At 43.5% G+C, this 24,189-nt stretch overlaps 1 protein-coding gene across 1 annotated transcript in view; it reads left to right on the plus strand.

Annotated features, from left to right (window-relative positions):
* Positions 1 to 24,189, plus strand: part of CHD9 (chromodomain helicase DNA binding protein 9) — a 2,842,495-nt gene that overhangs the window by 2,571,327 nt on the left and 246,979 nt on the right. Inside the window, exon 35 of the mRNA XM_044082017.1 lies at positions 18,802 to 18,938. Within this exon, the coding sequence (XP_043937952.1) occupies positions 18,802 to 18,938 (137 nt within the window). The remainder of the gene's footprint in view (positions 1 to 18,801; positions 18,939 to 24,189) is intronic.

Here is a 24,189-nt window from a genome sequence, read left to right on the forward strand (position 1 = left end):
AGTGGACAACACACCATTCGGAGGGGATTGGAAAACAAAGCTAGCACTATGTGAAAGTAAGTGGCAGATTTTGACAGACTCCACTACATCCCCAGGACTCAATGATTTTATTAGTTTAAAGCCATTTTTGGCTTTAGAATAACATACGCAGAAATCATTATATTATGAATCAAATACATGGATTATTTTAGTTTATTCATGCCGTAGGCAACAATTATAATGTTTGTCATTCCATGATAGTGCAAACTTGTTAACAAAGGTAGAGAATAGCATATTTTAAGTACAGTTCAATGCACTACATAGCATGCATAATTTTAATCACGTACAAGAGAATTTTTTATATAGGTAAATTAGTGTTGGATTTTACATAGGATATTGTTAACTATAAGGGATTGATATTATATTATTTTTGTTTTAACAATGTTTTAGCATTTTGGCGGTTTTTTAACCAATTAAACAATTAAGGAGCTTATTAGATATGTATATAAACTCTGTGTTTGTAAAGATTGTTGTTCTGATGAAGGCTGGGGACAGCTGAAAGCGCTTAACGTTGCAGTAATAAATCTGTTTGTGGATTATACACAAGTGGCAGTGAATTTCTTTTCAACAGTCGTAGTCCTGATAAAGTATTGTCAGTTGGGTTCCATTCTCCTCCAATTGCAGTTCCTGTGTCGTTCTTTGGTGACTTTTCACTGCATTCATTTCTGCTACTTGCATCATGGTAAACCGGTGCCCAAGGGAATCAGGTCACATTCCACCAGGGCTGCATCTACCTCAGCAGCTTTTCTCAGAGGGGTGCCAACCAAAGACATTCTAGAAGCTGCTACTTGGAGCTCTGTTCATACTTTTACAAAGCATTATCATTTGCCAATCTTCTCTAAGTCCAGGGCAGGCTTTGCCACTGCAGTTCTGCAGGGCTTTATAGCCGCTGCTAATGCTATTTAGTTCCAGCCTCCCATCTATAGCTTAGGGATTCTACCCAAATGTAATGACTGCAGCAGTGAAACACGAAGAACATAGTACAGTTGTGTACACTTACCATAAATGTAGATGTTCGAGTGTATTCACTGTTGCAGTCCGGGTTACCCACCCACCCGCCATCCCTTTTTATTCTAGAACTTGTCTTTCCTTCACTGTATTCTACAGCCTTAGTGGTGTATTTGCTTTTAGATGAAGGTAAAGTTTATGTTGTTACAATTGCATTTATATATATATATATATATATATATATATATATATATATATATATATATATTTTTTTTTTTTGCTCCCCATTTGGGGGGCACTTGACATCTGGGGCAAGAAAAACTGAAGAAAATGACGTTGGCTGCATGTTTTATACCCCTGATGACCTGACATCATGGAAGAGGAGACAGCAACCGACGCAGGACCCAAGACTTTGATATTCAGGCCGACTGAGGGCAACCTGCCAGCAGATTACCCAAATGTAATGATTGCAACAGTGAATACACTCGAACAACTACATTTATGGTAAGTGTACACAACTGTACTTTCTCACTTATTACCATTGCTCTCAACCTCTTAGCACAAAAATACAGAACAAAGCCAATAATGGAGGGAATACAGCTCCAAAATAGGGACACATTTCAAATACTGATCTTATAAACTTAGAAAATTGCTAGCATAAAAGATTTTGTTTTACTACTCCTGAAAACCAGAGATTTAATGAGGAACAGAACAAAATTGTGAGGCATAAATTCACAAGTGATGGTGGCTAGGGACTTTAGGCTCTTTTTACCTGCATCCAAGGTACAGGGTTTGAGCCTGTGTACCTCTAGCCACCAGATGTATCCTGTTGGGGGCATTTTCACACACACACACACACACACACACACCTGAAGAGAGTACCTTAGCTCTGCATGCAGACATCTGAACGGCACAGCAGTTATCCTTAGCTCTGTAGTAAAGAGTGGCTGCAGCAGTTAAATCTGCGGCTGAATGTCTGCCCGAACGGCGTAAAGACATCTGAGGCTGAATAATGAATGGCAGACTGCAGTTAAAGAAATCCGCCCGAACAAACTGCAGTTAAATAAGAAATCCGCGGCTGCATAAGAGAACAAATTCAAACAAGCGCACGGCCATTGCGCACATGATGATGAGTTGGGATGGTCGCAAGTGCTGCAAAAGTGGGGGGGGCCCTCCCCCCTCGCTCTATGGTTCCGGTACCCATGGTAATTATTCATGTAAATTATACTCTCATCTAAAAATTGTTTAAGCCTGTCAGTCCCTACCAAAACTAAATAAAAAGGGAAAAGAATGCTCAAATCATCCTGGTGATCCACCTGCATAAATAAACAAAGAAAAAAAATCTCATTAGAATATATAGCAAAATTAAAGACTCTCAACTCAAAGTTGAATTTAAAAGGTTGCCAAAGGTGCTGAAAAATACCATTAGAAAAACTAAGGTTTCCCATCAACTTTAGCTAGCATCGGAAAACTAAGAAAAATTTACAAATCTTGTTAAAATGCCAGATTTGTGATATAAAAGAACGAGACCACCATAAATCATTTCAAAACTTTTCCCATCTTTAATGTGACCTATAACCTGTACATTTCAATTGAAAAGCAAACATGTGTTGGGGGAAAAAATATAAAAAAATAAAAAAAATGCAGTAAGCTGGCTGCATAAGTGTGCATACCCTTAAACTAATACTTTGTTGAAGCATCTTTTGATTTAATTACAGCATTCAGTCTTCTTGGGTACACACCTGCCATCAATTAAAGAGACTCTGACTGACCCCAAATAAAGTTCAGCTGTCCTAGTAGGATTTTCCTGACATTTACTCAGTTGCCTGCTACAGCAAAAGCCATGGTTAGCAGAGAGCTTACAAAGCATCAGAGGGATCTCATTGTTGAAAGGTATCAGTCAGGAGAAGGGTACAGTATTGGATATACCATGGAACACAGTGAAGACAGTCATCAAAAAGTGGAGATAATATGGGACAACAGTGACATAGCAAAGAACTGGACGTCCCTCCAAACTTAATGAAAAGACGGGACGAAATCTGGTCAGGGAGGCTGCCAAGAGACCCACAGCAACACTGAAGGAGCTGCAGGAATTTCTGACAAGTATTGATTGTGTACTACATGTGACAACAATCTCCCGTATTCTCCATATGTCTGGACTGTGGGGTAGGGTTGCAAGACGGACACCTTTTCTTACACAGAAAAACATCCAGGCCTGGCTAAAATTTGCAAAACAATACATCGTCTCCCAAAAGCATGTGGGAAAATGTGTTATTATCTGATGAGACCAAGGTTGAACTTTCTGGCCACAATTCCAAAAGATGTGTGGCGCAAAAACAACACTTCACATCACCAAAAGAACACCATCCCCACGGTGAAGCCTGTTGGTGGCAGTATCGTGCTTTGGGGTTGTTTTTCTTCAGCTGGAACTGGGGCTTTTGTCAAGGTGGAGGGAATTATGAACAGTTCCAACTACCAGTCACTTTTGGCCCAATCTTCAGGCATCCACTAGAAAGCTGAAGATGAAGAGGAATTTCACCTTTCAACACGACAATGATGCCAAGCATACATCCAAGTCAACAAAAGAATGGCATCACCAGAAGAAAATTAAAGTTTTGGAATGGTCCAGCAAGAACCCAGACCTAAATCCAATAGAAAATCTGTGAGATGACCTGAAGAGGGCTGTGCACAAGTGATGCCCTTGCAATCTGACAGATTTGGAGCACTTTTGCAAGGAAGAGTGGGCAAATATTGCCAAGTCAAGATGTGCCATACTGATATACTCCTACCCAATATGATAGCTGTAATTAAATCAAAAGGTGCTTCAACAAAGTATTGGTTTAATGGTGTGCACACTTATGCAACCAGGTTATTGTATTTTTTTTTATTTTTTTATGTTTTTTTCCCCTAACAGATTTGTTTGTTTTTCAATTGAATTGTACAGGTTGTAGGTCACATTAAAGGTGGGAAAAAGTTTTGAAATGATTTATTGTGGTCTCATTTTTTATATCGCAAAAACCTGGCATTTTAACAGGGGTGTGTATGCTTTTTATATCCACTGTACATCAGGAAGTTATGATGTAACACACTACATTGCTCTGATCCCATTCAGAATGGCACTACCTACTCTGGTCCAGTGTATGTTGCAAATATACTGGCAAACAAATTTTTATAACAAACCCACATATACCCAAATACCTAAAACCTCCTACCACCACAAAAGAGCATTTGTTGAAAATACTTTTCAAAACAAAATAAATGTGTTCTCTTTTCCGCCTGTTAATGTACTGATGAACAGCACTAAACATGTGGGTAGTGGACTCACTCCTAAAACAATTCAACCTGAGCTTATTCACTGCCTTTGTCCTCGTGGTTTGTCACACAGTAGATGTTCTTCATGTTTCACTGTTGCAGTCATCACATTTGGGTTATCCCTGCCAGAGTAGCTCTCAGTCGGCCCGAATACCAGAGGCTTAGTATTTCGGCGTCGGTTGCTGTCACTTCAGGACTGACATCAGGTCATCAGTAGTATAAAATAAGGCAGCTCACACCATTACATCAGTCTTTCTTGCCGAGGAGCCAGAAGCAGAAGCAGTCCGCACGAGTACCGGTCAGCCGCTACCTGAGTTTCTTTTTCCGAATTGAAGTGGAAGTCTTCTAAAGCTACGTACCCCATTGGGGATCCTTTTTTCTTGCTCTAAACAATGTCAAAAAAGTTAACAATTGTCTCACCTGTGGAAAGCAAATACCACACCGAGACTTTTTATCTTACTGCGTCACTTGCTTAGGCCCAGACCACGACTTACCCTTGTAATGCAATGGCTGTAGATCACTTCTTCATTTTCCATGCTGACAGGGTCTCCCTCAGGACTAACTCATCCTTCATGCCAAAAGTGATGTCCAGTGTGGCTCTCAACCAATACATTCATTTGCCCATCTTTTTCCCTAACCCACAAAACAAGGGGGAAAAAAATAATGCACTCTCTAGATGTGCACAGACAATCAGATTCTATCTAGACAGGACTAAATCATTCAGAAAGACTGATCAGTTGTTAGTCAGCTTTGCTGCAGAAGCAGAGGGCAAAGACCTTTCCAAACAAACCATTTCCAAATGGATAGCACACTGCATCCATTTTTGCTACAAGCAACACTGGAAACCTCCCCCTAAGGGGGTCAGAACTCACTCTGCCAGAGCAGCCTCCACCTCTACAGCTTTCCTTAGATAAGTCCCCACCAGGGACATCCTGGAGGCTGCAACATGGACATCTGTTCATACCTTCAGCAAGCATTACCACCTGCCTATCTTCTCCAAATCCAGGGCAGGCTTTGCCACTGCAGTCTTGCAGGGTATCCTAGCCAGCCCCCAGTCTTCTTGACTGCCTCCACCCTTTTCCTTAGCTTTGGGAAGCAACCCAAATGTGATGACTGCAACAGTGAAACACGAAGGACATAGTACAGTTGTATACACTCACCATAAATGTAGATGTTCGAGTGTATTCACTGTTCAGTCCTGGTTTCCCTCCCTCCATCCCCCTTTCTCTCTCTCTCTCTCTCTCTCTCTCTCTCTTATTACACTGAACTTTTTTGGTATTTACTTTTCTACTGGTGGGGCTCTTCTGACATATCTTGGCTCCCACATGGGGGCTCCTGACAGGGCAAGAAATACTGATGTAATGGTGTCAGCTGCCTTACTTTATACTACTGACGACCTGACGTCAGTCCTGAAGTGACAGCAACCAATGCAGAAGTACTAAGCCTCTGGTATTCGGGCCAACTGAGGGCTACCCTGGCAGGGATAATCCAAATCTGATGACTGCAACAGTGAATACACTCAAACATCTACTTTTATGGTAAGTGTAAACAACTGTACTTTTTAGTGACTTTTCACAAGGGGAGGACCTACCACAGTCCCTGATTATTACAGACCCATCAACCTGACTAGCCTGATGTTCTTCGTGATTCAGTGTTGCAGTCATTACATTTGGGTAATCTGCTGGCAGGTTGCCCTCAGTCGGCCTAAATTCCAAAGTCTTGTGTCCTGCGTCGGTTGCTGTCTTCTCTTCCATGACGTCAGGTCATCGGGGGTTTAAAACATGCAGCAAACGCCATTTTCTTTAGTCTTTCTTGCCGCGCGGTGCCCGAAGCAGAAGCATTTCGCAAGTGCCGGTCGGCTGACTACTGAAATATTCAAGTTTGAGTTTCAGAACCGAAGTCTTCACTAAAGCTAAGTATCCCGTTGGGGAAACTTTTTTCTTGCTTTTTACCAATGTCAGAAAAAGTTAATAATTGTATTACTTGTGGGAAGCAAATACCTCATAAGGATTTCCATTTATACTGTATTCCTTTCCTAGGCCCTGATCACAACGTGCCTGGCTGTCGGTTTTGTGCTAGATTTAACCAACACACTATTAAGTGTCGGTATATTTTTGCATCTAAGTATTTTGGAAACAGATTTAACTACCCAGAAATGTCGTCGGATAGCAATCCGACTACCGGAGTACATAAAAAAACGCAAAGAAAAGGACAGAGAAAGGAAGTCGAGATCCAAAACTGACGAAGCTTCTCCTAAGCCAGTCTCCGAGCCAGCCCCTGATACCCACTACCTTCGAGTCGCAAGCCACTACCGACACCCATGTGGAGTCTGGCATGTCACAAGATACTCAAGGTATTGGACCGATGGATGTATCTCCCTCGGATGGTTCCAGAGCCGCTGAACAGGCACCGGCTTCTGAGGGTGTATTCAGACCTTAACATTCATATGTCAAATCGATGAAAGCTGCAAAACCAAAGGCAAAGACATCTTCTAAAACTAAAAAACCGACGCCTGAGCCACGTGCACAGGCCTCTATGCCTAAAAAACAGATGATCAAAATGGCTGAAGACCTTTTTACCTTGATCAGGGGTACCCATCCTCCTACAGATAAGAGGCCTAGGCAAGGCACTGACTATGAATCTTCAGATCAGGTTTCTATTTCTTCTGATTCTGATTCCTCTTCTGATCAGGAATTGTCTTTACCTCCCTATGAGGATTCTGATGCTGAGGAGTCTATTCCATCTGCATCTCCTCCTGAGGATTATTCATTTGGAGAAACCTTGCATACTTTGAGGGAGCATTTTCACTGGGAGAATCAAGACTTCTCAGAATCAAAAAAGAGGCTCAGGGATTTCCTTCTTCTCCCTCAGCACAAGCCTTTAGCCATTCCCCCTGTTTTAGACATTGTGGATGATGTGTTTTCGGAGTCAAGCCTGACCCCTGACCCCTGACTCCTTACCTCCTGCTCCGAGTAAGCCTGACAGATATTAAAGGGTCCCTGACTCTCATAAATTTTTATTTAGAAACCCTGCTGCTGATCCTGAAACTATTTCACAGGGTCCAAAGGGAGTTAAGGCCTCAACAGCAAAAAACCCTACCCCCTCCAACAGAGATTCAAGGGCACTGGACAGACGGGGAAAAAAGGTTTATACATCTGCAACCTTGGCAATCAGGACTTTAAACTGTCAATTTCATATGCTTAAGTACCACAACATGTTATGGGATTGCTGAAACAGAAAATTATGTTAATTTCAGATTGTGCAGAAATTAAGGAATTGCAGGAATTATTGCATGCCGCTGAACAAGTTGGAAAGCATACTTTGCAATGTGGTTTTGATTCTTTAGAGGCCTCCTGCAGGGCCGCAGTTACTGGGTCTGTGATTAGGAGGCATGCCTGGTTAAAGGAACAAAATTTGCGTGATCATGTTGAAGCTAAATTGCTAGATGCACCTTTACAGCATGATTCTCTGTTTGGTATTAAGGCAGAAGAGGTTTTAAAGAAAATGGAAGACAAAGCTAAGTCCATGCAAACTGTTAAAGATTTCTTACAAGTGCAACCACCTAGATTCTGTAGACACTGGCGTACAAAAAATTGGTCCTTTCATGTGTCAGACAGAGCACAAAGGGGCAAATCCAGACGCCTTAAGGGTTCCATGTACCAGGCTCAAGACTCATACAGGTCAAAGCAATGGGGTGCATCCACCTCCAAATCTGGAGGAGATAAAGCGCAAACTTACATAAAGCAATCCCAATGACTTCCCTCTGCCTACACCAAGCACTTATCTATTGGCAGCATCCATAGGGGGAAATTTAGCACTTTTTGCTCAAAATTGGCAGTTAATAACCCAGGACAAGTGGGTACTAAACATCGTATCACAAGGATACAGATTCCATTTCCACACTCTGCCAACGACAAATTGTTGGCCAGATCTGCCAAAAACACAATGGGCAGAGGCACAGAAACAGGTTAAGTCCCTCGTGGATATGGGGGCCATTCAAACAGTACCAGAACAGGAAAAAGGACAAGGTTTTTACTCAAGGCCTTTCTTGGTACCCAGAAAGGACAAGGCCTGGCGGCCAGTACTGGATTTATCGATTTTGAACACATACCTGGACATTCCAAAATTCATAATGCTCACTTTGCAACAGCTTCTGCCCATGCTGGGCAAGAATGCTTGGCTGGTGACTTTAGACCTAAAAGAGGCATACCTGCATGTCCCAATAAGACAGTCGTGCAGAAGATACCTCAGATTCAAGGCTGGCTTAATGCATTACCAGTTCTCTGTACTGCCCTTTGGTTATCTACTGCGCCCAGGGTCTTTACAAAGTGCCTGGCACCAGTAATTGCATTTTGCAGACAAAGACATATTCAAATATATCCGTACTTGGACGACTGTCTCATTCAAGCAGAGAACAAGGAGACACTTCTACGACACCTGGCATTTGTGAAAAGGCTTCTAACATGCCTAGGGTACACAATAAACGAAAAGAAATCACAACTGGTACCCTCTCAAAAAATAACATTCCTGGGTGCAAGCTTGAATACAACTGCCCAGATGGCTTACCTCACGCTAGACAAAGGCAACTGACTGCTTACTTCAAACTGATGGCAACAAAAGCACAGTCTTCTGCAAGACAAATTCTGCAGGCTCTGGGCTTCATGGCATCCTGCATCCTACTAATTCCATATGCAAGACTGTATATGAGGAAACTTCAATGGTACCTAAAAAGGTTATGGAGTCAACATTCACACAGTCTGGAAACAATGATTCCTCTCATTCCCTGCCTGCAACAGGAGTTTCTATGGTGGGCAAAGGCCCGTCACCAAAACATGGGATGGCCCTTCACTCTACCCCCTGCCAAGCAAACCTTAACAACAGATGCATCAGATTATGCCTGGGGGGCCACATGGCAGGAAGATGCAGTCAGGGCATATGGGCACCAAATCAAATGCATCTACATATCAACCAGAAAGAGATGCTAGCAGTTCAAAATGCCCTAACAGCCTTCAAGAACTTACTTCATCCAGGACCACTTCTGATAAAGACGGACAACACCACAGTCATGTGGTATATAAACAAGCAAGGGGGCACACACTCTTACCCCCTTTGCAGATTAGCCATGGCACTGTGGGACACAGCTTTGACCTACCAAATACATCTTCAAGCTCAATTCCTGCCAGGAAAACAAAACACTCTGGCAGACGATTTAAGCAGAAACCTTATGGATCCTCACGAGTGGAAACTAAATCCACAAGTCTTCAGCGTGATAACAGAGAAATGGGGGAGCCCAGACATAGATCTATTTGCCTCTCCTCAAAATTATCAACTGAAAAGATTCTGTACAAGGACTTATCACAGACAAGCATGGAAAGTGGACGTCTTTCCTCCTCTGCCTCTTCTACCCAAGGTCCTCCTAGAAATCAGACAAGAGAAGCCAAAGATGATATTAATTGCTCCAGACTGGCCCCGCCAATACTGGTACGCAGTCCTAAGGAACTTGTCTCAATACCCAGCTTGGACCTTGCCTCAAAAACCACAACTGCTCTCCCAGCAAAACAATCGGATCCTGCACAATCAACTACAGACTCTGAACCTGCCAGCATGGCTAATCATGTAATCATACAAACGACACCTCTCAGTAAAGCTGTGATGGATGTCATTTTGGAAGCCAGAAGGGCTAGTACTAGAAGATCTTATGCTGACAAATGGAAGAGATTCTGTACTCGGAATCAAGCACAAGGGACTGATACAGAAGAACGACATATTCCTCAGATATTACAATACGTAACTGAGATGCTTGACAAAGGCCTATCTTTCTCATCAATCAAAATCCCTGCCTCTGCCATTTCTGCTCATTACAATACAGAGCCACCAATCTTTTCTCATCCTTTACTAAAGCAGTATCCTAGAGGAGCCAAATATTTAAGGCCTCCTAGAAGATCACCTGCATGGGACCTAAATTATGTGTTGGAAAAGCTCACCCTGCCTCCATTTGAACCAGCTGCTACCGCTGATATAAAGTTCTTATCATGGAAGACAGCTCTGCTGCTAGCAATTACTTCAGCAAGAAGAGTTTCAGAGTTACAGGCCCTCATGGCTGTAGAGACTTTTATCATATTTTACCCAGACAGGGTGTCCCTGAGGACAAATCCTACTTTTATGCCTAAGGTAGTTTCCAGTGTGGCTCTTAACCAAAACAGTTCATCTGCCAACTTTTTATCCAAATCCGCAGAACAAAGGGGAGAGAATTCTGCATTCCTTGGACGTGCACAGACAGCTAAGATTCTACTTGAGCAGGACTAAAGCTGTAAGAAAAACTGAGCAATTACTAGTGTCATATGCTGCAGGATCAGAAGGAAAGGCTATTTCAAAGCAGACAATTTCAAAGTGGATAAGCCATGGCATCCATCTCTGCTACTTACACCATGGCAAACCTGTGCCCAAGGGCATTAGGTCTCACTCCACCAGGGCTGCAGCTACTTCAGCAGCCTTTCTCAGAGGAGTACCAACCAAGGACATTCTAGAGGCTGCTACTTGGAGTTCTGTTCACACCTTTACAAAGCATTACCATTTGCCTCTCTACTCTAAGTCCAGGGCAGGCTTTGCCACTGCAGTGCTGCAGGGCCTTATAGCCTCACCTAATGCTGTTTAGCTCCAGCCTCTCAACCATAGCTTTGGGATTCTACCCAAATGTAATGACTGCAACAGTGAAACACGAAGAACATAGTACAGTTATGTACACTTACCATAAATGTAGATGTTCGAGTGTATTCACTGTTGCAGTCCAGGTTACCCTCCCGCCATCCCCCTGTCATTCTACATTTTATCTTTCCTTCTCTATCCTCTACAGCCTATGTGGTTATTTGCTTGTAGATGAAGGTAAACTTTATATTGATGCATGTAGATATATATATATATATATATATATATATATATATATATATATATATATATATATATATATATATATATATATATATATATATATATTTATAATATTGCTACCTTTTTGGGGGCACCTGACATTGGGGCAAGAAAAACTAAAGAAAATGGCATTGGCTGCATGTTTTATACCCCTGACTACCTGACATCATGGAAGAGAAGACCGCAACCGACGCAGGACCCAAGACTTTGGAATTCAGGCTGACTGAGGGCAACCTGCCAGCAGATTACCCAAATGTAATGACTGCAGCAGTGAATACACTCGAACATCTACATTTATGGAAAGTGTACACAACTGTACTTTATACTAGCCCATGGAACACGTCATAACAGACCTAGTAAAGTACAATATAGAAATCTCATAAGACTTCAGTCCCAGCAGTTTGACTTTAAGGGTAGATCATATCTAATGAATCAATGAATCTGTTTTTGAGAGGGTAACACAAACCCTGGACAGCAGTCTAGCTGTTCTTACAGTATACCTTGATCTTGTCAAAGCATTTGATAACTATACCACATGACAACATTATCAACAAGCTAATTGCTCTCCCAATCAAACCCTTTCTTGTTAGATGGATTACAAATTGGCAGGGATACAGAACCCACACTGTAAGGGTGACAGAGAACTTGAAAATAACCAGTGGGATATCACAGGGTTCTGTCCTGGGAACTTTGCTGTTCAACATATACTTCCCCAATCTCCAACTCTGAAATCAGGAGCTCTGGGTAACCAAATTTGCCGATGCTTGAAACCTGGTTGATGTTCTTCGTGTTTCACTGTTGCAGTCATCACACTTGGGTTATCTGCCTGCAGGTAGCCCTCAGTCAGCCCGAATACCAGAGACTTAGTATTTCTGCATCGGTTGCTGTCGCTCCAGGTCTGAAGTCAGGTCATCAGGGGTATAAAAATAAGCAGCCGATGCCATTACATCAGTCTTTGTTGCCGAGGAGCCCAAAGCAGAAGCAGTTCGCACGAGTGCCGATCGGCCGCTACCTGAGTTTTCGTTATCGAATTGAATTATCCTGAAGTCTTCTAAAGCTAAGTACCCTGTTGGGGATCCTTTTTTCTTGCTCTAACCGATGTCAGAAAAAGTTAACAATTGTCTTGCCTGTGGAAAGCAAATACCACACCGAGATTTTCATTCTTACTGAATCATCTGTTTAGGCCCAGACCACGATGTCCCCCGCTGTCGGTTTTGTGCCTTGTTCAACACCCGAACTATTCGTCATCGGGCCCTTATTGTCGCTAAATACTGTCATTCTCCATCTCCATATTCCGAAATGGCTTCGGTAAGCCATCTGACTACCAATCTACCGAAAAAAACCTAAGGCTAAAGACAGAGACAGACCACACAGGTCCAAAGCTGCCGACGATGCTTCCGTTAAGTTAGTCACCAGTTCGCCGGTACTCAGTGAGGCGCTTTTGCAGCCCCTGATGCCCGCTTCAGTGGATTCGTAGGCCTCTACCGAGACTCATTCGGAGTCCGATATGCCACGAGACTACTTCGACAGAATCTGTGGATGTCTCTACCTTGGATGGGTTTGGAGCTGCTGAACAGGCACCGGCTTCTGAGGAGGTTCTTTACACTACCGATGTTCGACACAAACCGACTTCTTTCGCGTTTTCAGTTTTGTCTAAAACTACCAAGTTTCTAAGGCCAAGAGTACACGCTACGCCTAAAAAAACGAAGACCGCAATGCACCCGCTTCCTTGCCACAACATCAAATGCTTAAAATGGCATAAGACCTTATTATGTTGATTAGGGGAAGTCGGCCTTCCCCTACTAAGCAAAAAAGAAACCTGTCCCCAGCAGCTTTAACAGACAGAGTCCGGCGACTCTGAGGTATCTGATTGTGAAGACATGCCTTTATCTGCTTATGAGGATTCAGATGCAGATGAATCTATTCAGTCTGCTTCTCCTCCAGAGGATATTTCTTTTGGTGAAACCTTGCATACTTTAAGAGAACATTTCCACTGGGAATGCCAAGACTATCCTCAGTCTAAAAAGTGACAGAGAATTTCTAGACTTGCCACAACGTAGGCCTTTAGCAATAATGATGTGGATGATGTCTTTATGGAATCCACTTTAACTCCTGATACCTTACCCCCTGCTCCTAGGAAACCAGACAGGTACTACAGAGTTCCTGATTCTCTCAAATTCCTTTTCAAAAATCCTACTTCTGACCCAGAGGTCATTTCCCAGGGGCCCAAAGGTATCAAAGCAACTACAGCTAAGAATCCCACTCCTTCGGACAGGGATTCCAGAGCTTTAGACAGATGGGGTAAGAAAGTATACACCTCTGCAACTCTTGCCATTAGGGCTTTGAATTGCCAGTTTCACATGCTGAGGTACTTGCAACATATTATGGAACTTATTAAGCAAAAAATAGCTACCTTTATGGACTGTGCAGAAGAATTACAAGAGCTTATGCATTTTGCAAGCCAAGTCAACAAGCATACATTGCAGTGTGGTTTTGACACCCTAGAAGCATCTTGCAGGGCACCAGTCACTGGTTCTGTACTGAGAAGGCATGCTTGGCTTAAGGAGCAGACCTTTCCAGACCATGTCATATCAAAATTACTAGATGCTTCTTTGAATAAGGGCAATCTGTTTGGCACCAAAGCAGAAGTTCTTAAAAAGATGGAAGAAAAAGCTAAATCTATGCAGACAGTCAAATATTTCTTGCAAGTACAGCCTCCTAGATTCAGTAGGCATTTCCCCTCAAACCATTGGTCCTTTCCAGCCCCCTCTAGGTCATCTCATACTAGACCCAGGGGAAACAGACCCCCCCCCCCCAGACTACAGTCTCAGGGTATGCAGAGATGTAAGCAATGGAGTGTCTCCACTTCAAAAACAGAGAGTGCTAAGCCACCCCCTTATGGGAAAAATTCCCAATGACTTCTCAACTCCACTCCCCACCTCTGCCCAGTTGCTTGTACCCCTAGGAGGAAAAATTGCCCATCATGCAAAAAACTAGATTTCCATTACCAAAGACCGATGGGTCCTCAACATTGTATCCCAGGGGTACATATTTTACTTCCACTCACTGCCAACCCCAATAGGGTTCCCAGACCTTCCTCCAAACCACTGGGCAGAGGCACAAAAGCAAGTTAAATTTCTGCTCTCTATAAGGGCAATTCAGCCTGTTCCTGCCGAACAGATGGGTCAAGGGTTTTATTCCATACTTTTCCTGGTACACAGAAAAGAGGGCTCTTTGCGCCCAATCCTAGATCTTTCCATTCTAAACACCTTCCTGGTGGTACCAAAATTCAAAATGCTCACACTGCAGCAGCTTCTTCCTATGCTGGCCAAAGATGCCTGGTTAGCTACCCTGGATTTAAAAGAAGCCTATCTGCACATCCCTATAAGGGACTCATGCAGGAAATACCTTCGCTTCAGGGCAGGATCTAAGCATTATCAGTTCTCTGCACTTCACTTTGGCTTATCCACTGCTCCCAGAGTATTCACAAAATGCCTGGCTTTAGAAATTGCTCATTACAGACAGAGAAAAATTCAGATTTACCCGTACTTGGATGACTGCCTGATTCAGGCAGACAGGAAATGCTGTTGCAGCACCTGACATTTGTAATGGACCTACTAACCTCACTGGGGTACACTATCAATGAGAAGAAATTCAAACTTGTCCCCAGTCAAAGAATTGTATTCCTAGGAGCAAGCCTGGACACGGCATCCCAGATGGCATTTCTGACTCCAAAAAAGCAAGCCTGTCTGACAGGCTACTTCTCTCAACTGGCCACCAGAACCCAGTTATCCGCAAGGATAATCCTGCAAGCCCTAGGGTTCATGGCCTCCTGCATTCTACTAATTCCATATGCCAGACTGCATATGAGGAAACTTCAGTGGTACTTAAAAAGCTTTTGTTGTCAACATTCACAGGACCTGGAAACTATTATACCTATGATATCCTGTTTAAGGAAAGATTTTCTTTGGTGGGCAGCAGCATGTAACCACAACAAGGGACTTCCCTTTTCACAGCCCCATGTTGCCCAGATCCTACCACAGATGCATCAGACTATTTCTGGGGTGCTCTCCTGGACGGCAGGTGCATTTAGGGCCATTGGAGCCCAAACCAAATTCATATGCACATCATCTAAAAAGAGCTGCTAGCTGTTCAGCATGCTCTGACCGCTTTCAGTCCCCTGCTGTCTCCAGGGCCTCTACTTATCGAAACCGACAACACCACAGTAATGTGGTACATCAACAAGCAGGGGGGAACCCACTCCTACCCGCTCTGCAGGCTAGCCATGACCCTTTGGAACACAGCCTCAGCCTTGCATATTCATCTGCAAGCTCAATTCCTGCCAGGCAACCAAAACTCTCTGGCAGACAACCTAAGCAGAAATCTCCTAGACTCATACGAGTGGCAATTAAACCACAACACCTTCAACCTTGTAACCCAAAATTGGGGTACCCCGAAGGTGGACTTATTTGCCTCCCTCTACAACCACCAGCTCAACAAATGCTGCACCAGGGAACGTCACAGCAAGGCCTGGAAAGTGCAGGCCCTATCCTTCCAGTGGGCAAACCTCTCAATCTATGCATTTCCCCCTCTACCTCTTCTGACCAGAGTATTACTCAAAATAAGGGAGGAAAGACCAAGGGCAATCCTGATTGCCCCAGACTGGCCACACCAACACTGGTACCCACTACTGCGCAGTCTGTCACCGTTGCCTCCATGGCACCTACCCCAGATTCCAACTCTCCTAACTCAGCAGGACGGAGAGGTCTTGCATCCACAGTTGCAGACACTGAACCTAGCAGCCTGGCTTATTCCTTGACTTCTCCTCCAGTGGCCACCCTAAGCAAACAAGTCCTGGACTTCATAAGTGAAGCCAGACGACCCAGTACTAGGAAATCCTATGCTGAAAAGTAGAAAAGGTATTGTTCCTGGATCCAGACTAAAGAAGCTGACCCATCACAGCCCTCCTTACCTCTCATCCTGGATTACCTAGCAGAACTACTCCACAGGGGCCAATTTTTCTCTTACATTAAAATTCATGCCTCTGCCATCTCTGCACGTTACAGCACTGAGCCACCTCTTTTTTCACGCCCTCTCATCAAACAATTCCTGAGAGGGGCTAACAACTTAAAGCCTCCAAGGAGAGCCCCTACTCCTGCTTGGGACCTTAACTTTGTATTGGAAAAGCTCACACTCCCCCCCCCCCCCCTTTGAGCCTGCAGCCTCAGCAGAGTTAAAATTCCTCTCTTGGAAAACAGCCTTGCTTCTGGCCATCACTTCAGCTAGAAGAGTGTCTGAGTTGCATGCACTTATGGCTGTAGAACCTTTCAACATTTTTCATGCTGACAGGGTCTTCCTCAGGACTATACCCAACTTTCTTGCCTAAGGTGGCGTCCATTGTGGCTCTCAACCAATCTATTCATTTGCCCACCTTTTTCCCTAAACCTCAAAATAAGGGGGAAAGGATCCTGCACTCTTAAGATGTGCACAGACAGCTCAGATTCTACCTGGATAGAACTAAGCCCTTTAGGAAATGTGACCAATTACTAGTCAGCTTTGCACCACGTGCAGAGGGCAAAGCCATATCAAAACAAACCATCTCCAAATGCTTAGCACACTGCATCCATTTCAGTTACGAATACCATGGGGAACCACCCCCCACTGGAGGTCAGAACACATTCAGCTAGGGCAACTTCAACCTCTACAGCCTTTCTTAGAGAAGTCCCTACTAGGGACATCCTAGAAGCTGCAACATGGAGTTCTGGTCATACCTTAACCAAGCATTACCACCTGCCTATCTTTTCAAAATCCAGGGCAGGCTTTGCAACTGCAGTCCTGCAGGGCATTCTAATCAACCCCAAATCTTCTTGACTGCCTTCACCCGATCCTCAGCCTTGGGAATCAACCCAAATGTGAGGACTGCAACAGTGAAACAGGAAGAACATAGTACAGTTGTGTACACTTACCATAAATGTAGATGTTCGAGTGTATTCACTGTTGCAGTCCTGGTTTCCCACCCTCCAGCCCCTTTTTCTGTTTCTCTCTTCCTCACCCTTACAGGGCTGTTGGTATTTACTTTCTACTGGTGGTGTTTTTCCACCATAACTTAGCTCCATTTTGGGGCCTCCTGACATTTGAGGCAAGAAAAACTGATGCAATGGCATCGGCTGCCTGTTTTTATACCACTGACGACCTGACGTCAATCCTGGAGTGACAGCAACCAACACAGAAATACTGAGCCTCTGATATTTGGGCTGACTGAGAGCTACCCCTGGCAGGATAACCCAAGTGTGATGACTGCAACGTTGTACTTGGAAGACTGTGCTGTTGATGACTCTTACTTCTGCCAAGAGAAATTCTGAACTCCAAGCCCTCGTGGCGGTCTTTTTTTTTTCTCCTCACAAGGGCAGTGTGTCTCTTCGTACTAATCCTTATTCTGTGCCCAATGTGGTTCTGTGCCCAAGGAGGTTAATTTGTCCTTGAATCAGGCTATTCAGCTTTCCTCCTTTTTTCCTTCCTGACAGTCTGCTAATGAGAAGGTACTACACATCTTGGATTTACAGAGACAGCGCAGATATTACTTGGATAAGACAAAATGTAGCAGAAAATCTGAGCGTTTGTTTCTTTTCATGCCAGAAAATTGAGTTTGGTAGTGTCTAAGCAAGTCGTCTCCTCCTGGATCTCTTTAGGCTATTTCCTTGTGTTGTTCTTTTCAGGACAGACAACTTTACTCTTCTGCTCATGCTCATTAAATCAGGGTAGTAGCCTCTTCTGGTGCTTTTTTGCAAGGGTCTGGGTGTTATACCCATCTTGTAAGCTGCTACTTGGTCTCCACTTTTACCAGGCATTAAACGTTGGATGTCATTGCCAGGGCTGTCTTTCATGGGATTGCTGAGGACTCTTCTCTCTTCCTCCTCCCATACTTTCCAGTAGTTTTTGTACTCTCCCAAGAGTAAGTAATAATGCAGCAGTGAAGAGGAAGGACGCAGTATAGTTGTGTAAAAGCTTACCATAACAGTACATGCCCTACTTCTCACTGTTGCAATATTCAGTTCCTATACCCTGGGAATGGTGTTTTTCCTAGTTTACTGGTTCAGGGCAGTGCTTTTGGTTGTTGTGTTTATAGGCAAGTGCTGATGACAGATGACAGGAAGTGGGTGGGGAGCTCCTTAAGAACTTTCTTCACTGCTGACACAAAAGCTTCTCCTAGTCAAGAACAGTTGAAGGTGCCAGGCCAGAAGGGGTTTGTGGTGATGGAAGGCATTCAGAAGTGTAGAGATTACTGCCATGACTCAGTAAATCAGGATTTATCTCATCTCTGTGTTGCAGAAACTTGGTTCACTGTATTTTCTTTTTTGGTTTGTATGTATGTGTCAGATCTTTTTTTGTAACTGTTAGGTCTAAGTGAACAGTTTTGTAGCTTGATTAGATTTTTCATTTCGGGTAGTTTTTGAGCCCCTAAAAATTACTTTTTGTCTTTACTGTTGTCACTGTTGTACTTGAAAGTTATTATAGTGTAAATGGGATTCAGATGGTGTATAATGTCTCATGATGGATTTTATTTTATCTGAGCAGGTGCCTCCAACAGGTTTATACCAAGTGCAAATGGGGTGTTAGCAGACAACCAGCCAATAATTAAAAAAAGAAGAGGACGAAGGAAAAATGTGGAAGGAGTTGATCCATTGTTTTTGAACAAACAATCACCAAATCATGTAAGTAAATCTCTTTGAAAACATCAGAGGCATTCCAGTTTAAATCTAGAATTGAAATAAAATAGTTTTAATGCTGTTGAGGCATTTACGTTGCAAACATTTATCTACCAAAAGGCACATTTTGCAGTGAAGCTTTTTGCATATCATTTCATTAGGGGATGTAGTGTTTGCTGCCTTCTGTTATCAGTGCAGACAGTACCATGTGTGTGACTTAGGGTAAATGTTCTATCTTCTCACTTCTTTTTCTCCTGCCATGAAGTTCATTTTGCCATCATTAGTAATGTTTGTTTTTCCCCTAATGAAGAAAATCATCATTTGCTGTGTATAAAGTTAGCATTTTGGGGAAAGAAAAGAAGGCTTTCATTGTGCATTCTTGCCCATGCCAGTCGTTCCAGTAGCACTTCTCAGAGCAAAAAAGAAAAGGGTGATGTGCTTTCTTATAGCTGTCCTGTGGCTAAGGTAATTATGGTTTTCTTAGCCAGTCTGTATGAACATCCTGAAGGCTCTCTGCCCCTTCTAGCCCTCTGTACCCTGTTATTAGAGGAAAATTTCTCCAGCACAACCAGATGTCAAGAGTCTAAAACTGGCTGGCTGAATGATTTTTGCCTACTTCTTTTTAGGGACCACTTTTACCTGAATGTGGTATGCATTCTATAGAAGGCCAGGAAGCCCAGTGCTAAGCAGTCTTTTGTGGCTTAATGGAGTATATTCCCAGTCTTTTGCACATTCTAAGTAATACCAGCATTTTTTCAGATATTTAGCAGATCTGTTTGAGAAGTGCTTAGTTTATGCCTTTGTTAAGGTCCAGTTGTCAGCTGTTGCAGATTTCTTCCCTACAGATATACCCCATTTCTACAGCTAAGCATTTTTTTGGAGGAGGTCTTCCATCCACCCTAAGACTTGAATTTGCTTAGCTGACTGTGCCTTCTGTTTGAATCTTTTAGCTTAAGCAGCATTAAAATCCCTTTCTTGGAGGAAGATCTCACACTGCTTCACGAAGAAAGTTGTCTTCTCCGCCCGCACTGCAGATGTTTATCGTGAACTGACATTTTTTTCTTTTAGCACCCCCTAAATGGTGTTAGTTCATATGGTGTAGGCAAAGTGAATTCCCGAAGAAGTAAAATGCAGTGCTAGATTTTAAACCCTCTGAAGTTTTTGGCAGAATGATGATTAAAACCATGGAAGCTATAGGTATCTAGAGAATTTAGATGTCACTTCATTTACTGCAGGTGTGAAAGTCTCTTTGGCTGTGATTTTGACAACAATTTGAAAGTGATATGGCAGACAGGATACAGTTCTGACTAAAATTCAAAGTTAAATTTTGAGAGTATTAAACTTCACAGCTGAGATGGACATTGGTAATGTAGATGTCAAAGTGGTGCTTTATGGTCAACAGTTGCCATATTTTGTGTGCAGCAGGGAAACAAGATGTTGAAGGAGCAGTTCACTCATGTACAGATGAAGGTGGATGATCAAAAAGATGAAGACTTAAGGAAAAACATAAGATTTATGAGAATGTCCAAGAGAGGGAAGGTTCGAACTGTGCATATATGAATGATTAGCTGGCAAAATTGGCTTGTTTTTCCTGGAGGACTGACTCACTCTGAGTCTAATTATGATGTTTTTAAACTTGTGTCTGGATGATCTTGAATTTTTTTGTACCTTCTGCATGCTGCCCATCAGTCCCCCATGACTTATGAGCCGACAAGAGCTGTCACTGGCCCATCCTTTCCCCTTGAGGAGAGAGCTTTTCACAAGGCCATCATTCAGACAGACAGCAGGAATCCCACCACCTCCACCACCACCTCAGGAACTCCTAACAACCTCAGCACTTGTGGGGGAGCCGATGCTGCTATTATATGGGAGAGGAGCATGTGAACTTCTGTGCGTGACTGCCACCTGGCCTATGTGGCTATACTGCAGCAGCATGTTCCTATGGCCAGAATTCTGCAGGTTGCACCACTCAGTATTCCCACTGGCTGTCGCCCAAGCTTTGAGCCACACCACCTCGAGTGGGCAGGCTGTATGCTGCTCACTTCCATCCTTCTGTCCAGCTCCTATGTCCATTAATCGAACAGAAGTTTATATTTTGTGGTGAAATTTAAGTTTTGGTATGCAAATGAGCAGGATTTGACTTCTCTTTGCCTGCCAAGCAAAATTTGCAAGATCAGAGGAAAAAAAGAAGTTGTGTACTTACCATAACGTTTCATGTTTGTAGTCCATCTCGCACACATTCTTGCTGGATGGGTTAGGAGCCGAACCTCGGCTCTGACTCGGCCGATACTAAAGCTCGAGAGCTTTTACTGGCTCAAGGCTATACCCTATCCCATGGTGCACCATGGCAATTACCCAGATGTTGTTTGTAAGAAAGTAACTAATTACATAATAGAGACTATTCTATCAATAACTATTTGCATATAAACTAAAGAATCTGTTTTGTAATCCATAGCATATGGACAGACAACTATCACAAGGTCAGGCAGCAAAGGATAGTCCACCAGTTCCTCCAGGATATAGGAAGGAGGGTGGGGCGCAAGAATGTAGGCGAGATGGACTACAAACATGGAACGTTATGGTAAGTACAAAACTTCTTTATGTTATGTAGTCCTGTCTCGCCGTAATTCTTGCTGGATGGGACAGCATCCCCAGCACCTTTTTCCCGGGTGGCTCAAGCAAAGAGACTCTTCAGCACAGTGGACCCAAAAGATATCCTGTCCCAGGAGACCACATCTAATTTGTAATGAGTGACAAAAGTATGAGGTCTTGCCCATGTAGCTGTTGCATAAATGGTATCAATTGGTAGTTTTGATTTGAAGGCATATGAAGCTGAGACTGCTCTAGTTGAATGTCCTCTTACTTTAGCAGGTAGTTGTTTCCCAACATTTTTGTAAGCAAATGAGATGCAGTCTGAAAGCCATTTAGACAGAGTTATTCTGGAAATGGGTAAACCTTTGATGTTCTTTGTGTTTCACTGTTGCAGTCATCACATTTGGGTTATCTGCCTGCAGGTAGCCTTCAGGCGGCCTGAATGTCAAAGTCTTGGATTCCTGCGTCGGATGCTGTCTCTTCTTCCATGACGTCAGGTCGTCAGGGGTATAAAACATGCAGCCGACGCCATTACATCATTCTTTCTTGCCGCACGGTGCCCGAAGCCGAAGCAGTTCACAAGTGCCGGTCGGCCGACTCCTGACATTTTCGTTTTCGAGTTTCAGAACCGAAGTCTTCAAAAAAGCTAAGTACCCCATTGGAGGTCCTTTTTCTTGCTCTTAACTGGTGTCAGTAAAAGTTAATTGTATTACCTGTGGAAAGCAAATACCTCATAAAGATTTTCATTCGTACTGCATTCCTTGCTTAGGCCCAGACCATGACGTCCCTTGCTGTAAGTTTTGTGCCTTATTCAACCCCCGGACTATTCGTCGTCCGTCTATTTTTGTAGCAAATTATTTTGGTACTCTGTTTAACTATCCAGAAATGGCTTCGGTAAGCCATCCAACTACTGACAGTCCGAGAAAACGTAAAGATTGAGAGAGACAGACCGCATAGGTCCAAAGCTGCTGGCAACGCTTCCGTTAAGCTAGTCGCCAGTTCTCAGTGAGGCGCTTTCCCAGCCCCTGATACCCAGTACTTCAGATTCGCAGGCCTCTACTGAGACCCATTCGGAGTCCAGTATGCCGCGAGATGCTTCTTTGACTATAGAACCTGCGGATGTCTCTACCTTGGATGGGTCCGGAGCCGCTGTGCAGGCACCAGCTTCTGAGGGTGTATTCAGGCCTACTGACTTGCATTTTAAACCGATGCCATCTTCTTCTTCAAGGCCTAAAACTCGACCCATGCCTAGAAAACCAACGTCCAAACCGCATGGTCAGGCCCATATGCCTAAAAAAACAAATGATAAGAATGGCTGAAGACCTTATTACTTTAATTAGAGGAAGACAGCCTTCACCCTCTGAGACCTAGAACTGATTTTCCTTCTGATTCTTCTGATCAGGATTCTGAAATTTCTATTTCTTCTGATTACCAGGATTTGACCTTATCTACCTATGAGGATTCTGATGCAGAGGATTCCATTCCCTCTGCTTCCCCTCCAGAAGACTTTTCTTTTGGTGAAACCTTGCACACTCTTAGGGAGCATTTCCATTGGGAAAGCCAGTATTACTCTGCCTCCAAAAAGAGGCTTAGGGAATTCTTACTCCTCCCTCAACACAGGCCTTTAGCTATCCCTCCTGTCCTGGACATTGTAGATGATGCCTTCTTGGAATCTAGACTGGCTCCAGACACTTTACCTCCAGCTCCCAGGAAGCCTGACGGGTATTACAGAGTACCTGACTCTCACAAATTCCTCTTCAGGAATCCTACTGTGGACCCAGGGACCATTTCCCAAGGACCTAAAGGCATTAAGGCTACTACTGCCAAAACCCCTACCCCCTCTGATAGAGATTCCAGGGCCTTGGACAGATGGGGTAAGAAGGTATACACTTCTGCTGCTTTGGCCATTAGGGCCTTAAACTGCCAGTTTCATATGTTAAAGTATCAGCAGCATATTATGGGACTACTTAAACAGAAAATGATGTTAATTTCTGACTGTGCTGAAAATAAAGAATTACAGGATCTGATGCATTCTGCTGAACAAGTTGGTAAACATGCTTTGCAATGTGGTTTTGACTCTAGAATCATCTTGCAGAGCTGCTGTCACTGGGTCTGTACTTAGAAGGCATGCTTGGCTTAAGGAGCAAAATTTTCCAGATCATGTTTAAGCTAAATTACTGGATGCTCCTTTAAACCAAGACCTCCTGTTTGGCAACAAAGCAGAAGAAGTCCTTAAAAAGATGGAGGAAAAGGTTAAATCTATGCAAACAGTTAAAGATTTCCTGCAAGTACAGCCTCCCAGATTTAGTAGGTATTGGCCTTCTAAGAATTGGTCCTTTCCTGTCTATCCCAGGCCTTCTCAGTAAAACCCAGGAACAGCAGACCACCTAGGCTACAGTCTCAAGGTACTCACAGTCCTAAGCAGTGGGGGGCTCCCACTTCCAAAGCTGGAAGTAGTAAGACACCCCCTATGGAAAAATGTCACAATGACTTAACCTTAAATCTTCCAAGCCCTGCTCAACTGCCTGCTCCCTTAGGGGGAAGGATCTCCTTGCATGCAAAAAACTGGGAACTCATTACCCAGGACAAATGGGTTTTAAATATAGTTTTCCAAGGATACAGATTCCACTTCCACACCTTACCAACCCCAAATGGTTGACCAGAC

The sequence above is a fragment of the Protopterus annectens genome, chromosome 8.part1 (genome assembly GCF_019279795.1).
Source record: "Protopterus annectens isolate FY-2018-M chromosome 8.part1, PAN1.0, whole genome shotgun sequence".
In the NCBI taxonomy this organism is placed as follows: Eukaryota; Metazoa; Chordata; order Ceratodontiformes; family Protopteridae; genus Protopterus; species Protopterus annectens.